Below are 24,457 nucleotides of genomic sequence, written 5' to 3'. Positions count from 1 at the left end.
CACAAATACTTACACATAGGCCTACATATAAATTTCGTTATTATTTGTATTAATTCTGCTGGAATTTGATCGATACCTGGAGACTTGTACTTTTTCAGATTTTCTATTGCAATTTCGACTTCTTAAAGTGTGGGTTCGGGTATAAATGGCTCTGCAGTTTGTATTTGAATTTCGTCCCTATCATTTCTATCTGGCCTATGTACATTTAGTAGTTGTCCAAAATAGTTTTTCCATCTGTTCAGGATTGAATGAGAGTCTGCAAGCAAGTCACCATTCTCATTCTTGATCATGTTTACCCTTGCCTGATATCCGTTCTTAAATTCCTTTATACCCTTATATAAATCTCGAATGTTTTTATTCTTACTATTTGTTTTTACCTCATTCAGTTTTTCCTTCAAGTAATCTCTCTTTTTATTCCTAAGTATACGACTTGCTTCCCATCTTTCATTGAAATAATTATCTCTATTCTCTCAACTGGATCCTGTAAGAATTTCAATTTTGCCTCTTTCCTTCTTTCTAACCACGGTTTCTTTTTCTTAGTTTTATAATAACCTATGCTCTGCTCAGCTGCAATTTTGATTCTATCTCTGATATTTTCCCACACGCTATTAACATCTAACTCTTTTTCAACTTGGTCAGAACTTCCTAAAGTGACAAACTTATTCGAAATTTCGACCTGATAATGTTGCTTAGTTTCCTCATCCTTTAATTTCAGAATACTGAATTTACTAATAATATTAACTTGTTGCTCTACTCACTTGGCTACTGATAGTCTTTCTCTTAATTCTCCAATTACCAAATAGTGGTCAGAATTACAGTCTGCCCCCCTGAAAGTTCGAATGTCTACTATACTAATAGATCACATTATTATAGGTAATGTGATTGACTATGGACCCATCTGTTGATTCAGTTATAAAGCACCCAGGTCCAATGCAGTCCACCATAAAAGTCTCTTTGTCCTCCCTGAGACTTATACAGCTCCCTCAGACAGATGCCATCTATATGCAAATCACAGTACTACATATGCTGCAAATTTGGTCGACCTGTAACTATTGAAAGATGACAAATGAAGTTGAAAATAATAGTGAAATGAGTCCAAGGTCCAATGCCGAAAGTTATCTAGCAATTCTGTTTCATTTGGTTAAAGGGGAAAACCTTGGAAAAAACCCGAACCAGATAACTCATCTCAACCAGGATCTGAACCCGGGCTCACTCATTTCACAGTGGGACATGCTAACTGTTACTCCACAACGGTGGACAGTACATTACCTTGATTTTTCAACCTTTTTTTCAATCAAGTGACTGAAAGGGAGCATAATTCCAGCGTATTTCAATAAGATTCTACAACAGCGCATGTCACCAGTACTTCTTTATGAGAAATTCGTGGAGTGGCTTCGAAAATTCCCTGACCTTATAATCTGTAACTATTACCTCTGGGGCACACTGAAGGAAAGAATGCACCAACAAACCCTCACAACCAAGATAAGTCTGAAAAATCCACATAGGGCAAGGGTCTTCCACTTAATGGTACGATTGGCTCAAAAAACCGCAATGGAGTGAGCAATCCCCAAGAGTATTTCCTCTAACTTGGTCTTGTAATTGGTTTGCATTCACAAACACATCTACACACTCACACATCTGTGTGTGTATGTATCCACATATACCTATAAACAATTATTCTCTATTGAATTTGACCTAATATTACATTAGTTGTTTCCACAGCACTGTCTCTTGCAGTTTTAGTTCATTGTGTGCCAACCACTGTTTTGAACTCTTGCGACCACCTTTGTCTCATATGTCCTCTGTTTTATTTTTTCCTGTTCTTGGGTCCCAAACTGATATGACGAAGGTCCATCTGTCCTGGTGCATCCTGGCTATATGATCTCACCATAGCAGATGTCCTCTGGTGGCTGCATCTCAATACCACTTCTTCTTCTTCTTCTTCTTCTTCTTCTTCTTACTCTTCTTCATTCCACACTTCGTCCTTAGCCTCGATGTCCAACAATCTTCTCTCTATTTTGCACTGGCATACTTGTATCTTCTTGATTTGATTCTTTGTGAAAGACCAGGTTTGGCTCCCATATCAAAGTCTGAAAGTAATTTTAGGCTCCAGAATTTGCCCCAGTCATCTTTTATGGAGCTGTTTGCTACTTTGTCAAACTGAAAAACAATATTCAATAGGAAATAGCTTCCATATCACGAACTGCAACAAATGATGGAGAATATCTTAAGCCAGTGTCAAATATGTATAGAAAAGAGAGGAGAACAATTTCAACATCATCTTGGGTAAATTATGTGAATAAATCACTTTGTTGCCGTGAATAGTCATTGATAAACGACTACCAGTGCATAGAAAACGTGAGCCTGAGTGCTAAAAACAAAAATACTGTGCCACAGAGCCAGCTGAGGCTGATCACTCGGTAATTTCCCTAAAATTTCCCTCCCTAGACTATATTAGTTTCTATGTTTTGAAGTGACGAAACAGGAAGTAGTTCTATAGGCGCGAGGTGAGTGCAGGATAAAGGGGTAACTTGCACAGAGTTGTCACATCAGTGAGAACATAGCTTTACTGGTATTTATAATACAAAAATTTGTTTGCTAGCAATAAACTGACAATACAATGCCAACTGAAAGTGCTGCAGTGTTCTCTTGTTTAACGGAACAAAGTTGCTAAACTTCTCGCATTACTGTATATACTGTTAAATTCCGACAGTCTCTGATGTCACTAGGTAGGGTATTCCAAAATTGTCAGTTACCTATCATCGTATTACAAATAGAAAACAATATTAGCTTTATTTATTATGTATTAATTATTTGCATACAATTCATACCCACCTACCCATCCACCCATCCATTCATCCATCCATCCATCCATCCATCCATCCATCTTTACCTAATACAATGAGTGGTGGTGTATGCGATGGCTCAGTTTTTTTCAACTCTGTTATGTGAGATGCAGACCCGCAACACAATTCCACCTGTCATCACGTCAAAAAGGTCACAATATGGACTTAAAATTCTTCTAGGAGTATCAAGAACCATTGTTAGAATAATCATGCCTTAAACACATCACCTCCTTTCACCTCACCTCCAGTCTCTAAATAGCATACCTGACTTTTATAACCAGGACTTGCTAATGCTGTTACAAGTTTTATGTTGAAAGATTCAGAGAAAAGTGGTACTGACATTCATTCCAAGACAAAACGTTTTGTTACCAAAGCGGCTCTCTGTACATTTACTTCACCATTAAAATGATCCAACACAGTATTAGGAAAGACAGAACCATGCAAAGAAGCAACTATACCTCATGTGAAGAAAGCACATTACTTTTAAAGCATTTATTTATGATTACATTATGCATCCACTAATACTGCCAGTAACTATGACCTTATGATAGTCTAAAATTATTTTTCCAAAGAAGGAAAGTAGTATAAATTATTGCCAAATGTATCAATTCTATTCATGCAACATAATCAGAAACGGTAATGTATAGAACGAAGTTTTTTTTTTTTTAACTTAGGATCTTGCAACAGAATCAGACTAGATGTCTGGACTGTTTTTTGCAATGGATCAGTCCCACATGCAATCTCATGCTGTAAGGAGACAATATATTCAACTTACGGCTGTTTGTGTATCACCTCTCCTACCATGCTGCATAAACAGAACATAAAAGTAATAAGTAAAACATATAAATGATACATTATGGTAAGCAAAGCATAAAATTGCACGAACTTCTTCAGTAACAACAATTATTTTATATAGGCCTATATATCCATTACCAGTATCCACAAATTTCAAATATAAGCTTAACAATACATATAAATCACTGAATTTTTCAAGCACATTTTCATCATGCGAGATGCACTGTTTCGTTTAACAATATTATGCCACTGTCGCCACACTTTGGAGAGAGAAGAAACATCAAAATAATTAATCTTTATAAATATTATATTTATTCGACTTACGTTAAAAAAAAAAAAAGCAAAATGTAACACAAACCAAGTACAGCATTAGTAAAGTTTGTAATAAGTATAAAATGGAATAATCTCCGGAGTTTCATCCTTGTTCCACTCATATCTATGAACTAGCAACATATATTATTAAAAGGAAAATGGCTCCTATTTGGTTGATAGTATGAAAGTGTATTGGGATGAGAGTTAATCGGGCTCAAAGTCGCATGTCGTTGTTTAAACATTTTTTGTCTAGCTTTTACCATTTCTCCACCAAGACACATCACTACAGAACTGTCGCGAATTGTCTTTCACTGTTTATTTATTTACAGATTTTCTCTCACATCACCACACTCGTTTATGACAAACTGCACAAAATCCCAATTAGTTTTAAAGAATTTTCTGTGTTTACACAGTCACACCAAACATAAAGTTAAAAACACACACACAATTCCTTCCTTCATAATTTTAGCACTCAGTACTTTCATAATCATGTAGGCTATGCCAGGTTCCAACACTTGCTTAAAAAAATGCATAAAAACTAGTATTGTGGGATTTAATCGATTAATCGATCAATTTATGTTGTGAAATGCATCAATCAAAATATTTAATTGAATAATCGAGTCGATTAAAATTAATTGGTTGTAGTTGATATTCATTATTGTTTTGTTAATACAAACTCATACTAAAAATTCCGACAATATTTTTCTCTCGGAAATTGCTTACTTAAAAGCACAACAATAGTACTGTTATTTTCTAACTGTAAACCAGGTAGCATAGGGAACATCTCTGCACAAACACTTGAGAAAAAGATGGAGATATGAGGACAGTGACCTAGTCTACCTCCATTGAAAGATGAAACACAATGCGAAACCCTTATTAAGTTTTATGGTTTTCCAAGAAAACTTCCACCTTGTTGTCAGCTAATCTTCCTAGCATATGAAATACATACTTTTTTGGGATTCGTCTCTTATAAAATAGCCATGTCTACACTGTGTGCAAGTGAGAGAGTAACTACTTTTTTCTCTTTCTAAAATCTGGTAATTCGATTACAATAGGGGTCAGTCTTCTGTGTTGACCACTGTACTTTTGCAGTTGCAGTTTCTGTACTGAGTTTGTATATGAAGGTTGTGTGTTTAGTTTGATAAAGAAAAAAAATCAGTTTTCTGTGGTTTGTGAAAAGTGTAAACCCCATTATGTCATATGAGAATGGGAGAGGTAAAGTCGGTGAAATGTTTGGATTTAAATTGAATGATCGTGGAGAAGTGCTTCAGAGAAAAAAAGTTTTTTCGTGTTTAATGATGCAGGAAACATTGTTACTAAACGTACAGCGGCATTTAATTCGGAGCATGTGAATACACTCACATGTTTAAAATCATGGATGAAGCAGTATTAACTAGGTGAGTCTTCATACTTTTTGTTACTTATGTTTGACTCAAAAATTTCTGGAGAAATTGACACAATAAATTATAAGCCTCGTAATAAATAAATTAGTAAGTAATTAAAATAGTTGTTTTGTAATATAAAGATACAATACAGGGTGTTTAAAAAATACGGGGCATAATTTCAGGTATGTATTTCCCACATGTAGACAATCAAAATAGTTCATTACAACATGTGTCTGGAAATGCTTTATTTCCGAGTTATGGCCTTCACAACATTGAAATTCACCGGAACGTTTTTCTTTCCGCAGGTCGTTGCCGTCAAAGGAGACATTAAGAGGGCACTCTGACAGTTCATTCCGGAGCGAGGGTTACATTCAGTGTTGTGTAAGCATTAGACTGTGCAACATGTATTCAAATCAAGAGCTGGCAGAGATACACTTCATGTACGGTAAGGCGGACGGCAATGCTGCGCTGGCTCGTCGTTTGTACCAGGAGAGGTACCCACAGCGACAATGTCCAGATCGGAAGACATTTGTATGTCTCCATTACCGTCTGTGCGAGTATGGAAAATTTAACTCTCCTGGTTTGGGAAGGGGACGACCAAGATCTACAACTCCAGAAGTACAGGAGGAGATTCTGGAGGCTGTGAACATGACTCCTTCTGTCAGCACATGAAGGGTAGCGTTGCAAGTCAATGTTCCTCATACGATTGTCTGGAGACTGTTGAAAGAGTATCAATTGTATCCTTATCATTTGCAACGTGTACAGGCCCTGTCACCAGCAGATTACCCTGCACAAGTTAGGTTCTGTCAGTGGTTCTTGCAGCAGTGTGGTGTAAATCCGAACTTTCCTGCCTTAGTATTATTTACAGATGAAGCACAGTTCACACGAGATGGCATAACAAATTTCCACAATCAGCATGTATGGGCATATGAAACCCCATGTGCAACTGTTCCATCGCATCACCAGGTGCGGTTCTCCCTCAACATGTGGACGCAAATGTAGGGCCAAATAAAACCTTTCTCTGTGACTTTCCTTGTGCTGTACTGGATCTGCTTGATTTTTGAATGCTCTTTCCTTCAAGGACTTTCTTGAATGGAGATGATGTTAAAATTCCGCTTCTCTGAGCCTTCCTTTTCCGAGTTTCACTCCTTCTCTTACTGGCATCTGGAAGAGGTGAAAGATTCTTCAAAATATTAACTACTGGCATAGCCTTGTTCTTGTCCACCTCGAATGATGTTTTAGGGTTTTCATCTGCAGGTTTGGAGCTTCTGTTTGATGGTGTGGTGAGACTTTCAAAACATGTGGACTTGATCTGGAATTTGACGGAACATTTCGTTCTTCTGAGGCTTGTACAGGAGTTTGTTCATCTACAGCTGGTCTAGATGTGTTGTTAGCACGTAGTTCGTCTAGGGGTGGTTCGGCTGTGCCCTCCTGAGCTTCTGGGATGTCTGTGAGGAGTGATGACAGGAAATCATTTTCTGTAAAAACTCCAGGATTTAAGGGGTGGATTCCTGTGCATGAAAACCCATTTATTGCTATATCCAGGCAACAATATTTGGCGTACGCGGTTGAAACCAACCCAGAGATTTCATTCTCAGTTATTCAAAGCCCAGCATTTTGCCTCATCCACATAGCAGAAGCTTCTGCATATGCTGCCTTGAATGGTTTCATAAATGTCCTATTTAAAGGTTGGAGTATATGTGTTGTGTGAGGAGGAGTGCTGATCATGTGCACATTACTTTCTCGTGCACAGTTGGTCACTGTAAGCTCCTTGTGGCTACTGTGCCCATCCAAAATCAGGAGCACAGGATTCTGAGGTGTAGGCTTTGTAAGTTTAATAAAATGTTTGAGCCAGATTAGAAAGGTATCTGCATTCATCCAGCCATTTGGTTGTGCAGCAGCAATTGACTCGTCCGGTGCTCCAATTGTGTCTCGGGTTCATCCTCTTCCATGGAAAAACAAAGAGTGGAGGAATGAAGTGGCCAAGATGATTCATACAGAACATCACAGTCACATTACGACCTCTCTTTGCAGATGTAAGTTTTCCCACCTGTTTTTTTCCCCTTGCAAGACAAAACTTTAGGGTTCTGGTGAACCGTTGAAACACCAGTCTTGTGAGCATTATAAATTCTTGATGCAGCAAAGTGATATTTGTCCATCAAGAAAAACAATTTTTAAAAGAAAATGTCCATTTGAGGTTTATTAAACCCAACACACCGCATCAAACTTGTTGATTCTGGAGAGCGGAGGCTCAGCTCAGGAAATCTCGATGTGAACGAATTATAAAAATCCATCCCTGCAGACTTTTTCTCCTTATTGAACCTATGTTCGATACAGAGGTTCACTACCAGGTCAAATGCAAGCTTGAGAAATTTTTTTTTTACTTAGTCCCATCAGTCTGTCATCAAGATCTTTGATGTGCTGGGCAAGCTGGCTTTCATAACTATTATTAAATGTAGTCTCAAAACGTCCAAGTTTTGGTTGAAAATTACATTCTTTTCCGCCTTTTATTCCAGTAACTTTATCCTGTAGTGAGCTTTTTGGCAATTGAAAGTAATCTGCTGCCCTTCTAATAGACATTTTCCCACTTAAGACCTGCTCAACAGCATTTTTCATAGATTCTTCTGACCAAGAACCCTGGTTAGTGCACCTTCCCTTAAAATTAGGCATTATTATCTGCAGAACTGCAAGGAACAAAAAAAGATATTGTGATAGAGATAATAAACTTTCATATTACACTGACTACCGAAGAAAGCGTAACACTATTTTCCTTTCTACTCTGAACATATTTCTGGTAGTGGAGCACTGGGAATCGAACCCGAGTCCTCTGGCTCTATAGTCAGACATTCTAACCTCATGACTATGTAGGCGGTCATTATTATTATTATTATTATTATTATTATTATTATTGGTAATAGTAATATTATTACATGCCAGTTTATAATACAAGCTGTCCGTGGCTACCCGCGAATTGACTGTCCGCGGCTACCCACTGTGCATATAACATTCTATAAATTAATAGAACCAAAACCATACCAGCTTTAACTCTATAAGATGCAATACGTATAAAACACATACCTAACAACACACCGGAAGTATAATAATAAAGATCAACTTACTTGTGTAATCGGTAGGAGGTCTTCAAATTTAACAATGATAATAATAATAATAATGTTTTATTTTCGCTGGCAGAGTTAAGGCCATAATCTCGCTGCCAGAAGTCCAAACAATTACTCACAAGAATTATATTACAAGCTCACCAGTCGACGCAACTCAAACAACTGATAACATTCAAGGTCCAACAATGCGGGAAGTCATACGCAAGTAAAACAGGATTATCAACTTTTGTTAGTTTAGAGAAAACCCTAGTGTCCGGGGCTACCCACCGTTCCCCTACGTGAAATAATGTTGGAAGAAGCAAAGAAATTACGAGACAGTGGGCTAACTGTGACTCCTGGGGAGAAGCTCTATCCAACATGTAGGAAATGCTTATGTGAAGTTTGTAGCACACTTACAACTCAAAACATAACATCGTCTTCTTCTGGTGAAGAAGTTACCGAGTCTACAGATTTGATTCAAGAATCAATAAGTAGAATGAAAACCAGTTTACTTCAGTTAGATCCCATATACAATTGCACTCAGTTCCTAGGCACAGTCCATTAGTTGCAGCTAATCAAAAGTTTCAATCAGCAGCACAAGCACTTCAAACTAAAATCAGTAAAATTTTTGATACTGAATTAGCAACTGAGCTAGAACTTGAGACAACAGAAGAGAAAGTGGAAGAGAAAACATAGCACTTTGATGAGTTAATGGGGCAAATTAAAGATAAAATTAAACATCCAAGGAATCCAACTACTTACACTGGTACCACTGTCGTGGCCTAGAAATAAAGTTAGTGAAATGTTTCACATTTCTGAGTATATGATATGCCAAGCATGTGCACCTGTGACTGAGAAAGGTATTCTAGCATTGTCCGAACCAAGGAAAGGGAAGAAGCTACCAAGAGACAATCAAGAAAGTGATTGATTTTTACTTGAATGACGACAATTCAAAAATAATGCCCGGAATGATAGACAAAGTAAGCATAAATAAAAAATTTTATAAACAAAAACGACTTGTTTTAAGCAATCTGTCAGAGCTGCATTCTTTGTTCAAGACAAAATTCCCTCACAACAAGATAGGTTTATCTAAATTTGCAATCCTCAGATCTAAACAGTGTGTGCTTGCAAGATCCTCAGGCACACATGAAAGGAACTTATTATGATCTGATTGAACTAATAACTTGTGACATACATAACAGAATTTGCGTGCTACGTCTTTGTCAAAAGTGCCCTAACAATCGTGTCCTAAAAACATATCCAACAACAATTCCCAGATGACTTTGATCCTGACGAACCAATCCAGTACAGACAATGGGTAGCAACAGACAGAGTAAATATGGGTGTTGAAGTGAGCACTTTCTCTGAATTTTGTGATTTACTAATACAGATATAATTGAGAAACTTATTTCATATTCATTTATAGCAAAAGCACAATCTACTTACTTGAAAATGTTAAAAGAGAACCTGGAAAATGAATCAGCTATCATTTTATTGGATTTTAGTGAAAACTACAGTTTTGTAATTCAAGACGAAGCCCAAGGGTTTCATTGAACACAGGTAGCTATACACATCATGCTGCACTGATATTACAAGAAAGATTAAAGACTTTATTCAAAGGGCTTGTGCCTAATTTCTGATGACATGGATCATGACGTATCTTTCGTTTACTAAACTCAAACGATCATAATCAATTTCTTGAAAACAGAGCTCTTCTTTTCATATGTTAAAACTGTAAATGCTTCTCTGATAATTGTGCTGCTCAGTACAAGAACCGCAAGAGTTTCATTAATATATGTCATCATGAAACAGACTTTGGTATGACTTTGCTAATAGACATGGAAAATCTCCTTGTTATGGAACTGGGGAAACTTTGAAAAGGATGGTTACCAAAGCCAGTTTACAAAGGCCATTTAATGAACAAATAACCACAGCATCACAAGTGTTCAACTTCTGTAAGGAGAATCTCAAGGAGATTACTGTGTTTTTTGTAACAAAAGAGGAAATGGTTCAAATCTGAAAAGATCTCACTGAACAGTTTGAAAATGCAAAAGACATTTCTGGTAACACGCTGCATGCATCAATTTGTGCCTTTGTCTACATATGAAATTGGAACAAAGCAAATTAAGTTCTGATACAGACTACAGTGTGATATGACATATTTAAACCTGTTGTGAATACAAATTTCAAGGCAAATTCTTATGTTGCTTGTGTGTATGAATCTTTGTGGTAAGTGGGTTTTATTGAAAAAGTTAATTATGAAGAAGATGATGCCACAATAAAATTCATGCATCCACATTGGGGTCTCTCCATCATTTTATTGGTCTAACAATGACAGTTATGAAGTTCAATTTTCAAAACAGCTGTGAAGTTCCATTTTCAAATATTTTGTGCCAAATTGAGGTCAACACAGCCACAGAAAGGACCTATACTTTAAACCAAGATTCTTACAAGAAAATTGAAGCCAAACTGATTCAGTTGTAAAAAAGTTACATTTTGTTCAGTTTGAGAAATGTTGTGCCTTACACTTCCATATTTCTCTGCCAAAAACTAAGTTATCATTTCTCCATTATAACTTTTTGTGTACAGATATTGCACTGTGTTCTCATTACTATACATAATTTTCAGCATTTTCTAAGATATGGTGCTATGGAAAAAAAAAAATTCCAATAAACGCAAAAAACCCTACAAAGATAAAAGTATCATAATAATTTAAATGTGCAATTTTTATAATCTCCAATATAAATCTCAGTTACAGAGAAAGTTTAATAATTACATTGGAAAGTGTGGCATTATTTGTAATTTTTTAACTGCTGACCTGCAACTACATTAATGACAATACTACTATTTCTGCTTCAAAGATTTCACATATTTCAATACAATTTTAAAGGAAGCCATTCACTTAGGTATGTAACACATCTGCAAAGTTTCAGCAAAATTGGAAACAGTGGGTGACATGGTCTGGATGAATTGACATGGAATGACCCAGTGGTATAAGTGTTCAATCAATACTGAGGAAATGCTGTATACTTTTTAAAAATTGGTCCTTTAATGAACCTATCATTGGTCTGTTAGGGCAATAATATTTTCCATATAGTTATTGGAAGATATGGTCGGTGAATCTGCTTCAGTAGTCCTCCTGGCCAGTTTCGGTAAACCTGTTGACCGACAGGTGCAATCCTCCAGGCATTTTGGGGGTTGACAATGAGTAATGTAATTGCCAAGTAGTAGAAACATTAACCCAGTGACTGACTTGAACCGAGCATTGTAATGTAACATGAGGATTTGCTAGTCAGGGCAGGAAAATGAGTGCCGAGCCGAGCTGCTCCACTTGATTGTCGGTTTTTTCACGAATCCTTTTGAGTGTTACATTACAAGTCAGTACAGGTCAACGAGCCGTGCAGCAAGCACAGCTTGCATCACACAGTTGCACAATGGGTCAGAATGCAAATCTAGCTGGACAAAATTAATAACTTCTCTCCTATGTAATAGATTTGTATTGAACTTTGTACAAGATTTATAGGTGTGCATTTAGACAAAATTAACAATTTCTCTCCTATATAAAAGATCTGTATTGAACTGTATTACAGGGGTTACAGGTAGCATATATTTTTCGTGTACAAACTCTGATTATGTTTCTATTAGAGAAACCATCCTACTAACTATAGGGAGTGCATTTAGACAAAATTAATTTCTCTATTTTCTAACGGGTTTTTATAAAACTTTCCACAGGAGTTACAGGTATAATATATTTTTCTGTGCAAACTCGGATTACATTTATGTAAGAGGAACTACCCTTTTGTATGAGGTCATTTGAGAGAAAATTAATAAATTCTCTCCCATACATATAACAGATTTTTATGAAATTGAACAGTGTCCTCTTTTGGAACTCTTGACTCAATTATATCAAGCAAGTATTCGAAATCTGTAGAAGATATTCTAATTAATTTTTATACTGACCACTGTTTCTTAATTTTTCAAAATATTCTATAAGTTCGATGCACCATTAACATTTCTCTCTCTCTATATATAGATTTGCTTGCCACCATCGTTTCTGTTTTTTTTTCTTATTCTTTTAAAAATAACACCATTCCATAAGAATGCAAGCAGCACTCACGACTTTTATATCCACATCTCAAACAAGAATTAAATATGAAGCATTTCTAACCTGAGCATTCAAAGTGAGCATTCACAGAACAGGCGATTGCTCACTTTGTACCATTTTCTTACTGTGAGCATTACATTAGAGCTTGGCTCAAGTCAGTTGCCGCCTTTAAGTTCAATTTAAAAACTGATTACAATTTGCTCGTCATGAAAAATAATAATTCCCATGAATAAAATAGGAGGAATATTTTATTTTCGTTGGTATTATCCTGCATGACTGTGACAGCTATAATGTCAAGCTATCTATCCATCATTTAAAGAATACTTTATTGATATAGAAAATGACTTTTGAGTCCCCTCACGAAGCAGAGTGACATTTCATAGTTTTCTCCAGAAAATGAATTCATGGAATTCTGTTAAGAACTTGGTTCTATTTAGGAAATTTTGGGCAATTAGATGACTCATAGATCTGCATAAGGGGCACCAGAGCCCCGGGTTCTTGCTTGCCTGATGGAGACATGGGAACTCGTGTATCTGTGAGATACTGCAGACCATTACCAGAGATACAGTCCTACAGATTTGATGACTGGAGTGGAATGCATAGTGTGGCAAATAGTGGAGCAATCTTAGCCAGGCAACACAACTGGCACACAATTCATTGTATTACAGGTTCATGAAAAGTCTATCTGGACTGAAGTGTTTAGGGATGTTCCATATTCCAACTAATAAGCCCATCTACAGCTGTAAGGACATTTTAGTATCTGCAGCTCTGCAGGAGTAGAATCTAGGGTCAGCTGTGGTTGGTTGCCAGATCTTATGTTTTTCAGATCTTTGTGCTTGCAAAACCTTGAATTCTGTATCTTTTATAAATAGAAGGACAGTGACACAAAATAATATGCTTCACAAAATTCTACATTGTTACGAAGTTAAAACTGGTTTAATAGTAAGAAGCTAAACTAATTGCTCAATTATAACATTTTTATAACCGAATTTCATTGTTAAACTATGAAAAAAGTTAAACATAAAATTGTGTCAAACTTCATCTTTAGGAAGCAATCTAAATGTAAGAAAGGAAGAATGAACAGGGAATGAAGGTCATAGTACGATTTTTCTCCCAGGTCACTAATGTCCTAGGAATTATTTTGTCACAAACAATTTTCGTACAAAACTAATGTTGGCATCACACGGCTGGGACTAAAGCAAGACACTTTTGTCCCGAATCTTATGTTCCCACATTTCTGTTTTTTTTTAGACATATCTTAATTATTCTTTGCTGTAATAAATCTAATGGATTAAGGCGTAGAGGGAGGGGTTATCGACCACCACTGTTTCCAATTAGAATTTGGAACTGTTATGAAAGTGCTGTGGCCTGACTTCCCAGAACTACAAATCCCATGGGAGGTTGGAATTTATTTACTTACTCACTTACTTACAAATGGCTTTTAAGGAACCCGAAGATTCAATGTTACTCTCACATAAGCCCGCCATCGGTCCCTATCCTGTGCAAAATGAATACACTCTCTATCATCATATCCCACCTTCCTCAAATCCATGTTAATATTATCCTCCCATCTATGTCTCGGCCTCCCCAAAGGTCTATTTTCCTCTGGTCTCCCAACTAACACACTATATGCATTTCTGGATTCACCCATACATGCTACATGCCCTGCCCATCTCAAAAGTCTGGATTTAATGTTCCTAATTATGTCAGGTGAAGAATACAATGCATGCAGTTCTGCGTTGTGTAACTTTTTCCATTCTGCTGTAACTTCATCCCTCTTAGTCCCAAATATTTTCCTAAGAACCTTATTCTCAAACACCCTTAATCTCTGTTCCTCTCTCAAAGTGAGAGTCCAAGTTTCACAACCATACAGAATAACCGGTAATACAGGGTGGGGCATAGGAACCAAGTGTTTTTAAAATAATCATAAAATAGTTAGTTTTTGTTTTCAACACAATTTATTGGTATAACAACATTTGTGAGAATATGCCATTTCAATTATGAGCGGAAAAGTACATCTGGCATGTGATGCGTCTGTGTTGACGCATTGTTGAAGGCGCTGACGAAAACTGACCTCTACTCTTTCCAGGAGATCTCTGTTGATTTGGGTGATGTGTTGACATATTGAGTCCTTCAGTTCATCTAATATTCGGAGCTTATCCTCGTAAACACATGCATTTAGGTACCCCCATAGAAAAAAATCACATGTGGGCAATCAGGGGACCGAGAGGACCATGAAACATCACCAAATCTCGAGATGAGACGATTGGAAAGCAGGAGGCAAAGAACTGCCATTGAAGCTCTGGCGGTATGTACAGTGGCCCCATCTTGCTGAAACCACAAACGTTGACGATCAATACCTCTTCTTTGTAACTCAGGGATGAAAAAGGTGTTAATTATCTCAATGTAACGCAAAGAGTTTACAGTAACTGTAACCCCATTTTCTTGAAAAAATTAGGGACCAATTAGAGACTGCCCCACCATGCACCAAACTGTTACTTTAGGGCTATGCAGAGGTTTTTCGTGTAAATGACGCGGATTTTCAGCAGCCCAATACCGAAAACTTTATCTGTTATCGGCTCCATTAAAGCGGAAATTGGCTTCATCACTCATTGCAACCATCATGTTTTCATACTGCTCATGGAGTGCAAGCATTCCCTGTGCGAAATTCATTGTTGAGGGTAATCTCTTACATTGAATTTCTGCACAACCACCCATCTTGTATGGGTGTAAATGTAAATCGTCATGCAAAATCCGTCTTACCGTACAATTGCTGATTCCAAGTGCAGCTGAATGTCTACAAGCAGAGCATCCTGGGCTGTGCAGTATCGCTTGTTTGAATCAAAATTTTCTGGAGTACGCACTCTGCGTTGGGGGCTGGGCGGTTTATCTTTCAGTATTGCGCCTTTTGTTCAATGATTGTTAACCCAACATAAGATTGTGTCACGCACGGGAACAAAATCATTGCGATTAATATTGGATCTGTAGCAAAACTCATGCCATATCGAGGTCACCAACTCGCCATTTCTAACAAAACAATCATATGCAAGTATGTGTCCACTGCTCCATGATGCTGACTGCAGGTGAAATGCTATGAGCCACGGAAAGAAATGACACATGCCGTACGTCTCTCCCTTTCATAATGACCGAATATAAGCCATTTCAAAAACACTTGGTTCCCATGTCCCTCCTTGTATAACTGTTTTATAAATTCTAACTTTCAGATTTTTTGACAGCAGGGAAGGTTGGAATAACAAAAATAAAATCATGGGAAAACCACATCCAGCAATTAATGAATTCCTAGATAAATTACAAAAGGAGGCATCTGTAGTGGCCAGAGAACTCCTGGATGTTGAAGTCGATGGATCTCCAAGGAAGAGAAGAAAATTCATGTAGCTGTAGATCGCCAGGTGCAAGGAGTTGTAAATTGTTATAAGGATAATGGTGAAATTATTCAGTACTTATGCGCTTTGGAACATGCTGTTTCAGGACATTTATTCTGATATATGTACTTGAATTAAATAAAGCTAGTACACTTTTAAATCAATCATTTGTAATTTATTTGTTTTTTTTTTTTATCAGAATTCCATAAAATATACAAATTACCTCAACTTCAACTTGGGACATACAGGCATTTGGAACTAAAAAAAAGAAGGGACTATGCATCTCTGGGACAAAAAACTGGAACGAAAGTTGCTGGTACCATTTGTTTGGGACAAATCATCGCATAATCACGAACATTTTTAATGTACAAGTAAATTTGCATTACTTTTCTGCCAGTTGAACCATCATTACATATTGCAAAAATGTACATTTTGGCATCGACAATGGAGGAACTTTTGTGAATGAGATATTAGTCATCTGATATACAAGTGCAGTTTTCTGAGTAGGGCATCGCCAGTTATTTCTATGGCAACCAAATGCCACCATATTGTTTACAGCAGTGAGTTAGTTTCAGAAACGTCAGCATGCACAGTTAATATCAAATGAGTATTATCAGTTAAACAAGCAAATATAGTCTACTTACTGTACTATCCGGTTATCTTCTGCCACAACACCCTTCTCTGCTGGTACTGATACAGCCCTATATTGCAGCGAGTTGTAGGTCTTCCAAAACAGATACTCTCTGTAACAGACATAGTGGCTTACTTCTGCACTCGTTGGTCCTTTATTGAAAAGCACAAATGTTATTTCAGTTTACCTGTAATACTTAAGACCTTCGTAGAACATTGCCAAAAAGAAGATCCCTACCATAGAACCAATGAGGCTGCCTATACTGGATACCTTCCAGCCATCAAACAGCACAGTCTCACAGTATCCAGCATGAAATGACATCTGAAATGTCAAACATTATCCACCAGTTACACACACAAGATTAGAATAGTATTGTTGTTGATATTATTTTTAGTGGTGATAGTTGAATAGAGCCGGTATAGTGATGGTAGTAGTAGAAATCATAATGGTGACAATTTAATACCACAGTAAAACTTCATTCATATGTTTCTCACTTAGGCCTATATGTTTTTTTTTTTCTGAAGCAAAATTCCTATACTGTCCATGTTAATTTATTTCAGTTATATGTTTTTCGTTTTCACATTTTTCTTACTTATACGATCGTATTTTAAACCCCGAGAGGTACAAAACTTTATTTATATGTTCTAATTAAATTTCCCTCGAAATTAGGTTTGTCGTGAAAATGAATGAACGCGAAAATACCATATTTATGCCACTGAATATAATATGTACGCGAATTTTTTTATCCTAAAATCCAGAAAAAAACTAGCGAATAAAATACGCACCTATGCTAAAAACCACTCAAGATTAAAATTATATTATCAAGACAGGTTACGAAGGCACTTCCTTACCTCTAGTTATACATCACATTCACCCTCATTTACAGTATCAGAACTAATACTTCCAGTCAACAGGTCTAGGTTGATATCAAAACACCGATTGACAACGTCATGCTACTCTTTCATCAGTAATTATAATTACTGGTAAATTCTTTTGGTTTAATTCTGTGGCCGGGAGGAAAAAAATCTTAAGTAAAAATTTTATACTTTTTAGGAGAGCAGCAGAAAGATTGTAATTTGTGTCAATTATAGAGTTCTTTGTTTATATTTCTGGATATTATTTGTTTATATTTCTTCTAAAATAGGTAATGTTGTTCATTTAATAATTTTCTTGATTATTTCCAAAAATAGTCGCAATTAAGCACTTTTAAGACTACAACCCAAACTGAGAAGAAGGGACAATTTAAACATAAGACCTTTTTCATGTCAAAATAAATGGAAAATGGAAATTATTAGGAATGAAAAATAGGCCTTAAACAATATAAGACTGTTTACCTGGTGCTTAAAGTTTTAAAAGGAAAGGGCATCAGTATGTGATAAAATAGCTAAAATACAAGTTAGACCTTTTTAATGCGAAGCATGGAAAGTAAACATGTCATGTTTGTAAGGAATAAAGTATTAAATATTCTTAAGTCCTTTATTCTGTGTGTGCTCGATCCAAAAAGTACTTAGGACATTCGCTAACGCTCTATAAATCCAGTCAGGATTCTTATTTGACTTCAACTGTTTTACCAGATCATAGATAATTGTTTCCGCTTTCAGAATATATAAAAATCTCATTTTTCACAAAAAATTGACTTAAGACTGTTTTCTTCCAGGCCACAGAATTAAAGATGCGCAATATTGTTGAGAGTTGTATTCATAAAATTTCACAATAAACGAAAAAATATTATGAAGTCATTCCAGTAGTTAAAAATAATCTTCTTAGTGATTGTTGTCAAAAACGGACAAGAATTTACAAATGAAAAGTACGTAAAAGAGGAGTAGGCCCCAAACACGAACTCGCAGTGGCCGTTTCAGTCAGTTGCTTTCCACCATATCTCGTAACATAAATAGAGAGTTAGGTTTAATTTTATTTTTTTTCGAGTCTGAGTGTTTGAGTGCGAATTAATACACATCCCAGTTTTCAAGATGACATTTTATCAACAGTAATCTCACTAGACGTTTTGATTTATCTAGAGAAAATCAAAACTCGAGTGGGATTTAATTGACTATTACACGATTAGAAGAAAGTATATAAAGATTAGAAGTAACGAAGTACTCCAATACAATAAAATATTAATTGACTTACGAAAATACAACTTTTTTCAAATGTATTATTGTACCATCTTAACATTACAAATATTACGCTAGATGCATGCTAGATGGCAGTAGTGAGCAATGCCTTCTCGTCGAGAAGTTCTCGATCTATTATACACGATGGCAATGTTACTAGTCAAGAAGGCTTTGTTGATTCAGTTTCATTTTTATTAAAATGCAACATTCCACTTCAATTATCCGAATCCCAGTAATCAACGTCACTTGACAGATGATTTTCAATAAATCTTAATATTAAACCTAACCAATATACACAAGTGTTAGAAAAGTTTTAATTAACGACGATGACATAAAAAATAAACATAAATAATTTTAAAAGGAATAATTATTGAATGTACAATTTTCAAATTTGAATGTGGTTGGTGGTTCAATTGATGTTATATTGGACATGTGCGTAATAGAAGTGGAACTCGTTGATTTAGCCCTACATGGTGTATTCAACTTATTCAGGATTTCCGAATGGTGCTCGTCATTTATTTGTAAATCGGATTTCAGAAGATGCATAGGTATGATCAGTGATTTTTATTAATTCTTGTTCTTGAATGCCAATGCAAGTCATATTTGAAACTGCTGTACATCGACTGGAGTGGTTTGTAATTTTATATATATATATTTTCTTTTTTGACGTCCAGACCAGCGCAGTTTCAAATGTTGGCAAACAAAGAAACAAATGCTAGGGACACGATAAAATTAAACAAATGCTAGGGATGCGATAAAATTAAACAAATGCTAGGGACGCGATAAAATTGTGCGATAAGCAGCCATGATTGGTTGAAATACGCCCTTTCGTACCGTTTTATTGGTCAAAAGTAGTATGACGTAGTAAGAGTGTAATAGTAAAAAAAAATGCATATTAGAGAGAGAGAAAAACTCGTCCGGCCTTAATTAAGGATGACCACGAGGATCCGGAAATGAATAGCAAACAAATACAATTAATTAAATATGAATAGTGTTATAAAAATAAAGTGTAATAATTAAGCACCATTGATTATCAATTGTAAAATAAAATCTTAGAAGATGACTAAATTATACTAATAAAAAAAGATTTTATTTAAAATTAGCATATCCTTAATTAAGACCTTCTGAGTGGTATAAATGAAATTGTATAATCTGCAGGGAATCTTTGAGAATTTGCGAGATGATTTTTTGAATTTCAAAAGATGATATTGATAATTGTTTTAAAAATGATATGTAAATTTTGGTAAAGAACTCCGAGCACCAAAAAATAAACCTGTCACTGACCAATTGAAGAGAGGAATGTTATACTTGGCACTAAGGTAGGGAATACAAGGTTCATAAATGGCCCTCTTTTCCTGATCAACCTGATGAGCTTGGTTTAGATCTCTCTCCATGCGTATAGTTGGATCTATGATAATAGCCTTTTGTTGCTGCCTGTTTATTGCTATTATATCCGCTCTTCTGTGAGAGTCATCTTCAGAAATACAGTGGACCTCTTCATGAACTTCCCAACCCTTGTTCCGAAGAAGACAGGCGATAGCTCCACGGACTCTATGATGCCTGTTGTTACGCAATAACTCTCCTTTCCGACAAAAGCCCAACACGGTGGCCAAGAGTTTCTGTCTCGTTGCAGCCTGGTTGACGGCAACAGGTCGTGCTGAAAGCTCTGCCAGGAACGGAGCGCACTGCAGTAAGGTTGCAGGACATCTTGATTGCATTAATATATTCTGAAGATGACAAATTTCTTTTGGTGCTGACCCATGAATTGGCTCTTGGATATTCTTCATAGATGACTACACCTTTCCCCTTATGAGGTAACTGACACCAGGAGTCAAACGATCTCTTTCGCAATTCATCACATAGATGTATTCCAGTTGTTCGAGGTGTTATGTTGGCTTCAGGAATTTTCAGGCGCTTGAGAGCAGTTCTCTTCTCCTCTTCAAGATTCCTGACAAGAAGGAGATGATCATCACTGACTTGTAAGAGTCGTTTACAGATGTTAAAATGCTGAATATTAGCTTCCCATTCAGCCTTAATAAGCCCTAGGCCACGTACTTTTTTAGAAGAATATAGCATGTCATTAGGTGTATCATCAGGAAGAGATATCATTTCTTTGACAGCACTTCTAATTACTTTATCCAGATCTTTAAGGAAGCTGTCAGGGAGCTGATCAAGTGGAGCACATTGCAAAGGATAGATGAGCCCAGGCCATATATATTCATTCACAATCTTCAATTTCTGATCAGGCTTCAGTAATGGAGTTTGTGTAAGATTGTTACGATCATGTGTTAAATTTGTTATAATTTTCTTTTTATCTAACAATATTTTGTCGCGAAAATCAACTCCCAGATATCGAATTGTTTCAGATTTATCATCAGTACTATGTATGGCTGATCCATGAAGTGAAATGAGAGCTCCTTTAGTTAAAACACCTCTTTCGAGAATTATACACTTGCTTTTAATAGTGTTAATTTCAAGACCTAGTTCATCTAATTTACTTTCAGCCATATCAATGAGACTGTTGCTGACTTTTCATATTTTCCAACGAGAGCCAAATCATCAGCAAATGCAAAAGCACTTAGGTTTTGAAGATCATTGGAAAGTGTAAAACCATATTGGTTGCTAATTTCATGATCTGTTAAATTTTCAAGAATGCAATTCAGTGCCAAATTGAAAAGTATTGGAGACAATGGAGATCCTTGAGCAACACCTTGTTTTACGCTTATTGGCTTGGTTTTTGTGTGGTTAGTTTCTATTTGAATTGTATTATTAGTTAATAAGGAACCAATAAGTCTGAACAAGTTCTGCGGAACGCCAGATGATTTAAGGGCTCTAAGAATATGTTCATGGCCAACAGAATCAAAGGCTTTAGACACGTCCAGAAACACGACACAACAGTCTTCCTTATTAAGCTTAGATGATTGAAGACAGCCATTTATTAAAGATGCATTGATATGAGTTCCAGGTATATTAATAAAACCTCTCTGATGAGCATTTAATACAATATAAGACCGAAGCTTAATGTCAAGGGCTCTTTCAATGACTCTTCGAATGACGGAGTGAATAGTAATTGGCCTCCAATGTTTTAAATTGTTCACGTCGTCTCCTTTATGGATTAAAATTGTACGTGCTAATTTCATGAATTTTGGAACATGATTAAAATGAAGCATAGTGTTTGCAAGCAGTGTAAGAAATTTGGTCACTTTGAGATGCCTTAAAATGCGTACTGTTATTCTATCTGGTCCAGGGGAAGTGTCAACTTTAATACCAAATAATGCTTTATGAATATCACTCTCAGTAATCACTATATCTTCAGGAAATTGTATGGAATCTTCATCCTCATCAGAAAGAGAGGAGCTATTATTTGTAGTACTAAAAACATGTTCAAAATGTTCAGTTATCAGACGTGTCGAGATTTTACAAGTAGCTTTGTGATTTAAATTATGTAAAACTTTTCTTGCTACTTTACGTCTTTGATTGTAAAATTGATACTGGGTTAGTTCATACTCATATTTTTGCCTATTTTTCATTCGCTGTCTCTTAGATTTCTTTTGTGGATTGGATGTTGTTTGATAATTATATTTACTGTTAATTTTACTTACTTTACGAGCTTGATAATGCTTCACGGTTGGGTGCTGGGGTCCTGGCAATTCAGTCATTTGCTGTGTGAGAAAATGCCTAACATCTTCCATTAGAGCTTCAAAATCTTCGCTCGCTCCTACAGACTGGATGTGGCATAGGTTTTCTTCCCACTCTTTCATTGGGTGAAAACTTATATGATCACTTTGTGTATTTTCTGGATAAGATATTACATCTTCACTCTGTTGGAAAACTTGAACAGGATCCTGATTGTTAACTACTACAGAATTTCGATTTGTTGTTTCGAGGGGTTTTTGCAAACTCTGTTGGTATGTAGCTGAGGTGTCAGTAATGTTTTTGTTAGGTAAAATATTGCTTGCGTTATTAAAATCTGATGAATGAGAAAATGCTGTAGCTGTGCCAGTTTTTTCTTCTCTCTTCTGGATGGGCTTTACCCATATGTATATTTATTCCTGCATTGGATTTACATAATTTTCTGCAAATTAGACAACGTGCTGCTTCTTCATTTGTGCTATCTTGTGACATTTTATAAGATAATTGTATATCAAACAAAATATTCGTATTTCACTATTGTGACTGACGCATTTCAACATTTAAATTTATAAAAGACATAGTTCGATAATAATATGCACCAAAAAAAAGTATGGACTATAAATTGTTTGTTCAGAAGTAAAAGCTTCGTAAGTTATTTATAATTATGTCCTTAGCAACCATGTATCAAATCCACAAATATATATAAAAGTAAATTTCTTCTGAAGGAATGAAAAATAACTGTTACTAACATTCATCTATATAAATAAAACTGTATTCTTCAATATTATCACTTCGAACAATAAATACTTAATGATATTACCAAGAAAGACTATATTAAATTATAACTCCAGATCAAAACAATACCATTCAGTTCAGTTCACAGCCTTCTCGTAAATCACGTAATTATCATGTAAATACGGTATAATATGTGTTCATTGTTAAGATGAGGCCGGCTTTGAAATTCCTCGAAATTCGAAGTTATCCACAGTGATCTGAAACTCGGAAAACTCCGCCAAAATTCTTTTTTTTTTTTTTCCAATATTTTTGCTTAGGATACTTGATTAACAATATATTGGACCATTTAAATTCGAAACTGAATGATTTCTAATTCAATAAATGCGACGGTAAGAACAGTTTGAATTTATGTCTTTTAAATTTTCAAATTTTACGCTAATGAAAACAATACCTTTTTCCAACATTTAATACAAGCAGTTTTATTTACAATGCATTTTAATATCAAGAATGGCTTTTCTAGAACACAAATAAGTAGTAAATGTGTAAATATAGACTTTGCTTAATTTTTACACATTCGACAAAAAAATAAAGTGATGAAATAAATTCTCATTGAGCTACAAAAAAATTTGTAACTGAACGCAGTAATGAGTTTAGTCGCGAGTGTACATGATGTTTTGCTGAGAGCCTGCATTAGCACATGGGCCAGCCAGGTAGGTAGACATCACGCTTCCTCAATCAGCAGCCACATACTGGCACTACTGCACTGCGTAAATTTATGCGGATTTTTATTAGTTTGTATTGGTTATTCAAGTAGTGCGGATATGTTGCAGTTTCGAGTGTGCATACTACGAGGGAGAATCAAGAAGTAATCTTAATAATGAAGTGTTCGCATAGGCTTCCGCGGCTGGTGAACATGGTGTGTGGATAAGCTTCAGGGCTTCTACCACGTTGTCTTGGTGTTATTGGCTGACGTTTCGACCGCTGTGTTATGGCCATCTTCAGAGCAGTTGTTGGATAAGGAAATAGTCTGCCAGCTCTTATATATATAGTAGTCTCGATGGGGGGAGTACTTGCTGTGATAGGTCGTAGGTTCTCCTTCTGGCATCTGATTGGTCCTACGTTGTCCAATCCGGTTGAGGTCTGTATGAAGGGGAGTATTCATATTAAATACTGGCCCTCATAAGGTCCGAAAGAGTGACCTTGATACCGTGCCCGATGTCCGGATGAAGGGGGGAGCGCCGTGTACATGTGGAGACCTGGTTTCTCGTTCCTAAGTCTAGGTCGTAGGTTCTCCTTCTGGCATCTGCTTGGTCCTACGTGGTCCAATCCGGTTGGAGTCTGTGTGAAGGGGAGTATTCATATTAAATACTGGCCCTCATAAGGTCCGAAAGAGTGACCTTGATACCGTGCCCAATGTCCG

General features: G+C 36.2%; 1 protein-coding gene across 5 annotated transcripts in view; it reads right to left on the bottom strand.

Moving 5' to 3' along the window:
• The window catches only part of Ctr1A (Copper transporter 1A), a 203,675-nt gene that overhangs the window by 12,655 nt on the left and 166,563 nt on the right, over window positions 1-24,457 (bottom strand). For 3 of the 5 annotated variants that reach the window (XM_069820792.1, XM_069820789.1, XM_069820791.1), the window contains exons 3-5: window positions 16,743-16,876; window positions 16,569-16,667; window positions 3,622-3,651 (exon numbers count right to left, since the gene is read on the bottom strand). In XM_069820792.1, coding sequence (XP_069676893.1) covers window positions 3,622-3,651; window positions 16,569-16,667; window positions 16,743-16,876 — 263 coding nt within the window. Of the gene's footprint in view, window positions 1-3,621; window positions 3,652-14,512; window positions 14,873-16,568; window positions 16,668-16,742; window positions 16,877-24,457 lie in introns of those variants that run through there. The other 2 variants (XM_069820794.1, XM_069820793.1) reach the window with 2 other exon arrangements.

Source organism: Periplaneta americana, chromosome 3 (assembly GCF_040183065.1).
Source record: "Periplaneta americana isolate PAMFEO1 chromosome 3, P.americana_PAMFEO1_priV1, whole genome shotgun sequence".
Classification (NCBI taxonomy): domain Eukaryota; kingdom Metazoa; phylum Arthropoda; class Insecta; order Blattodea; family Blattidae; genus Periplaneta; species Periplaneta americana.
This window is presented reverse-complemented; position numbering and strand designations above follow the sequence as displayed.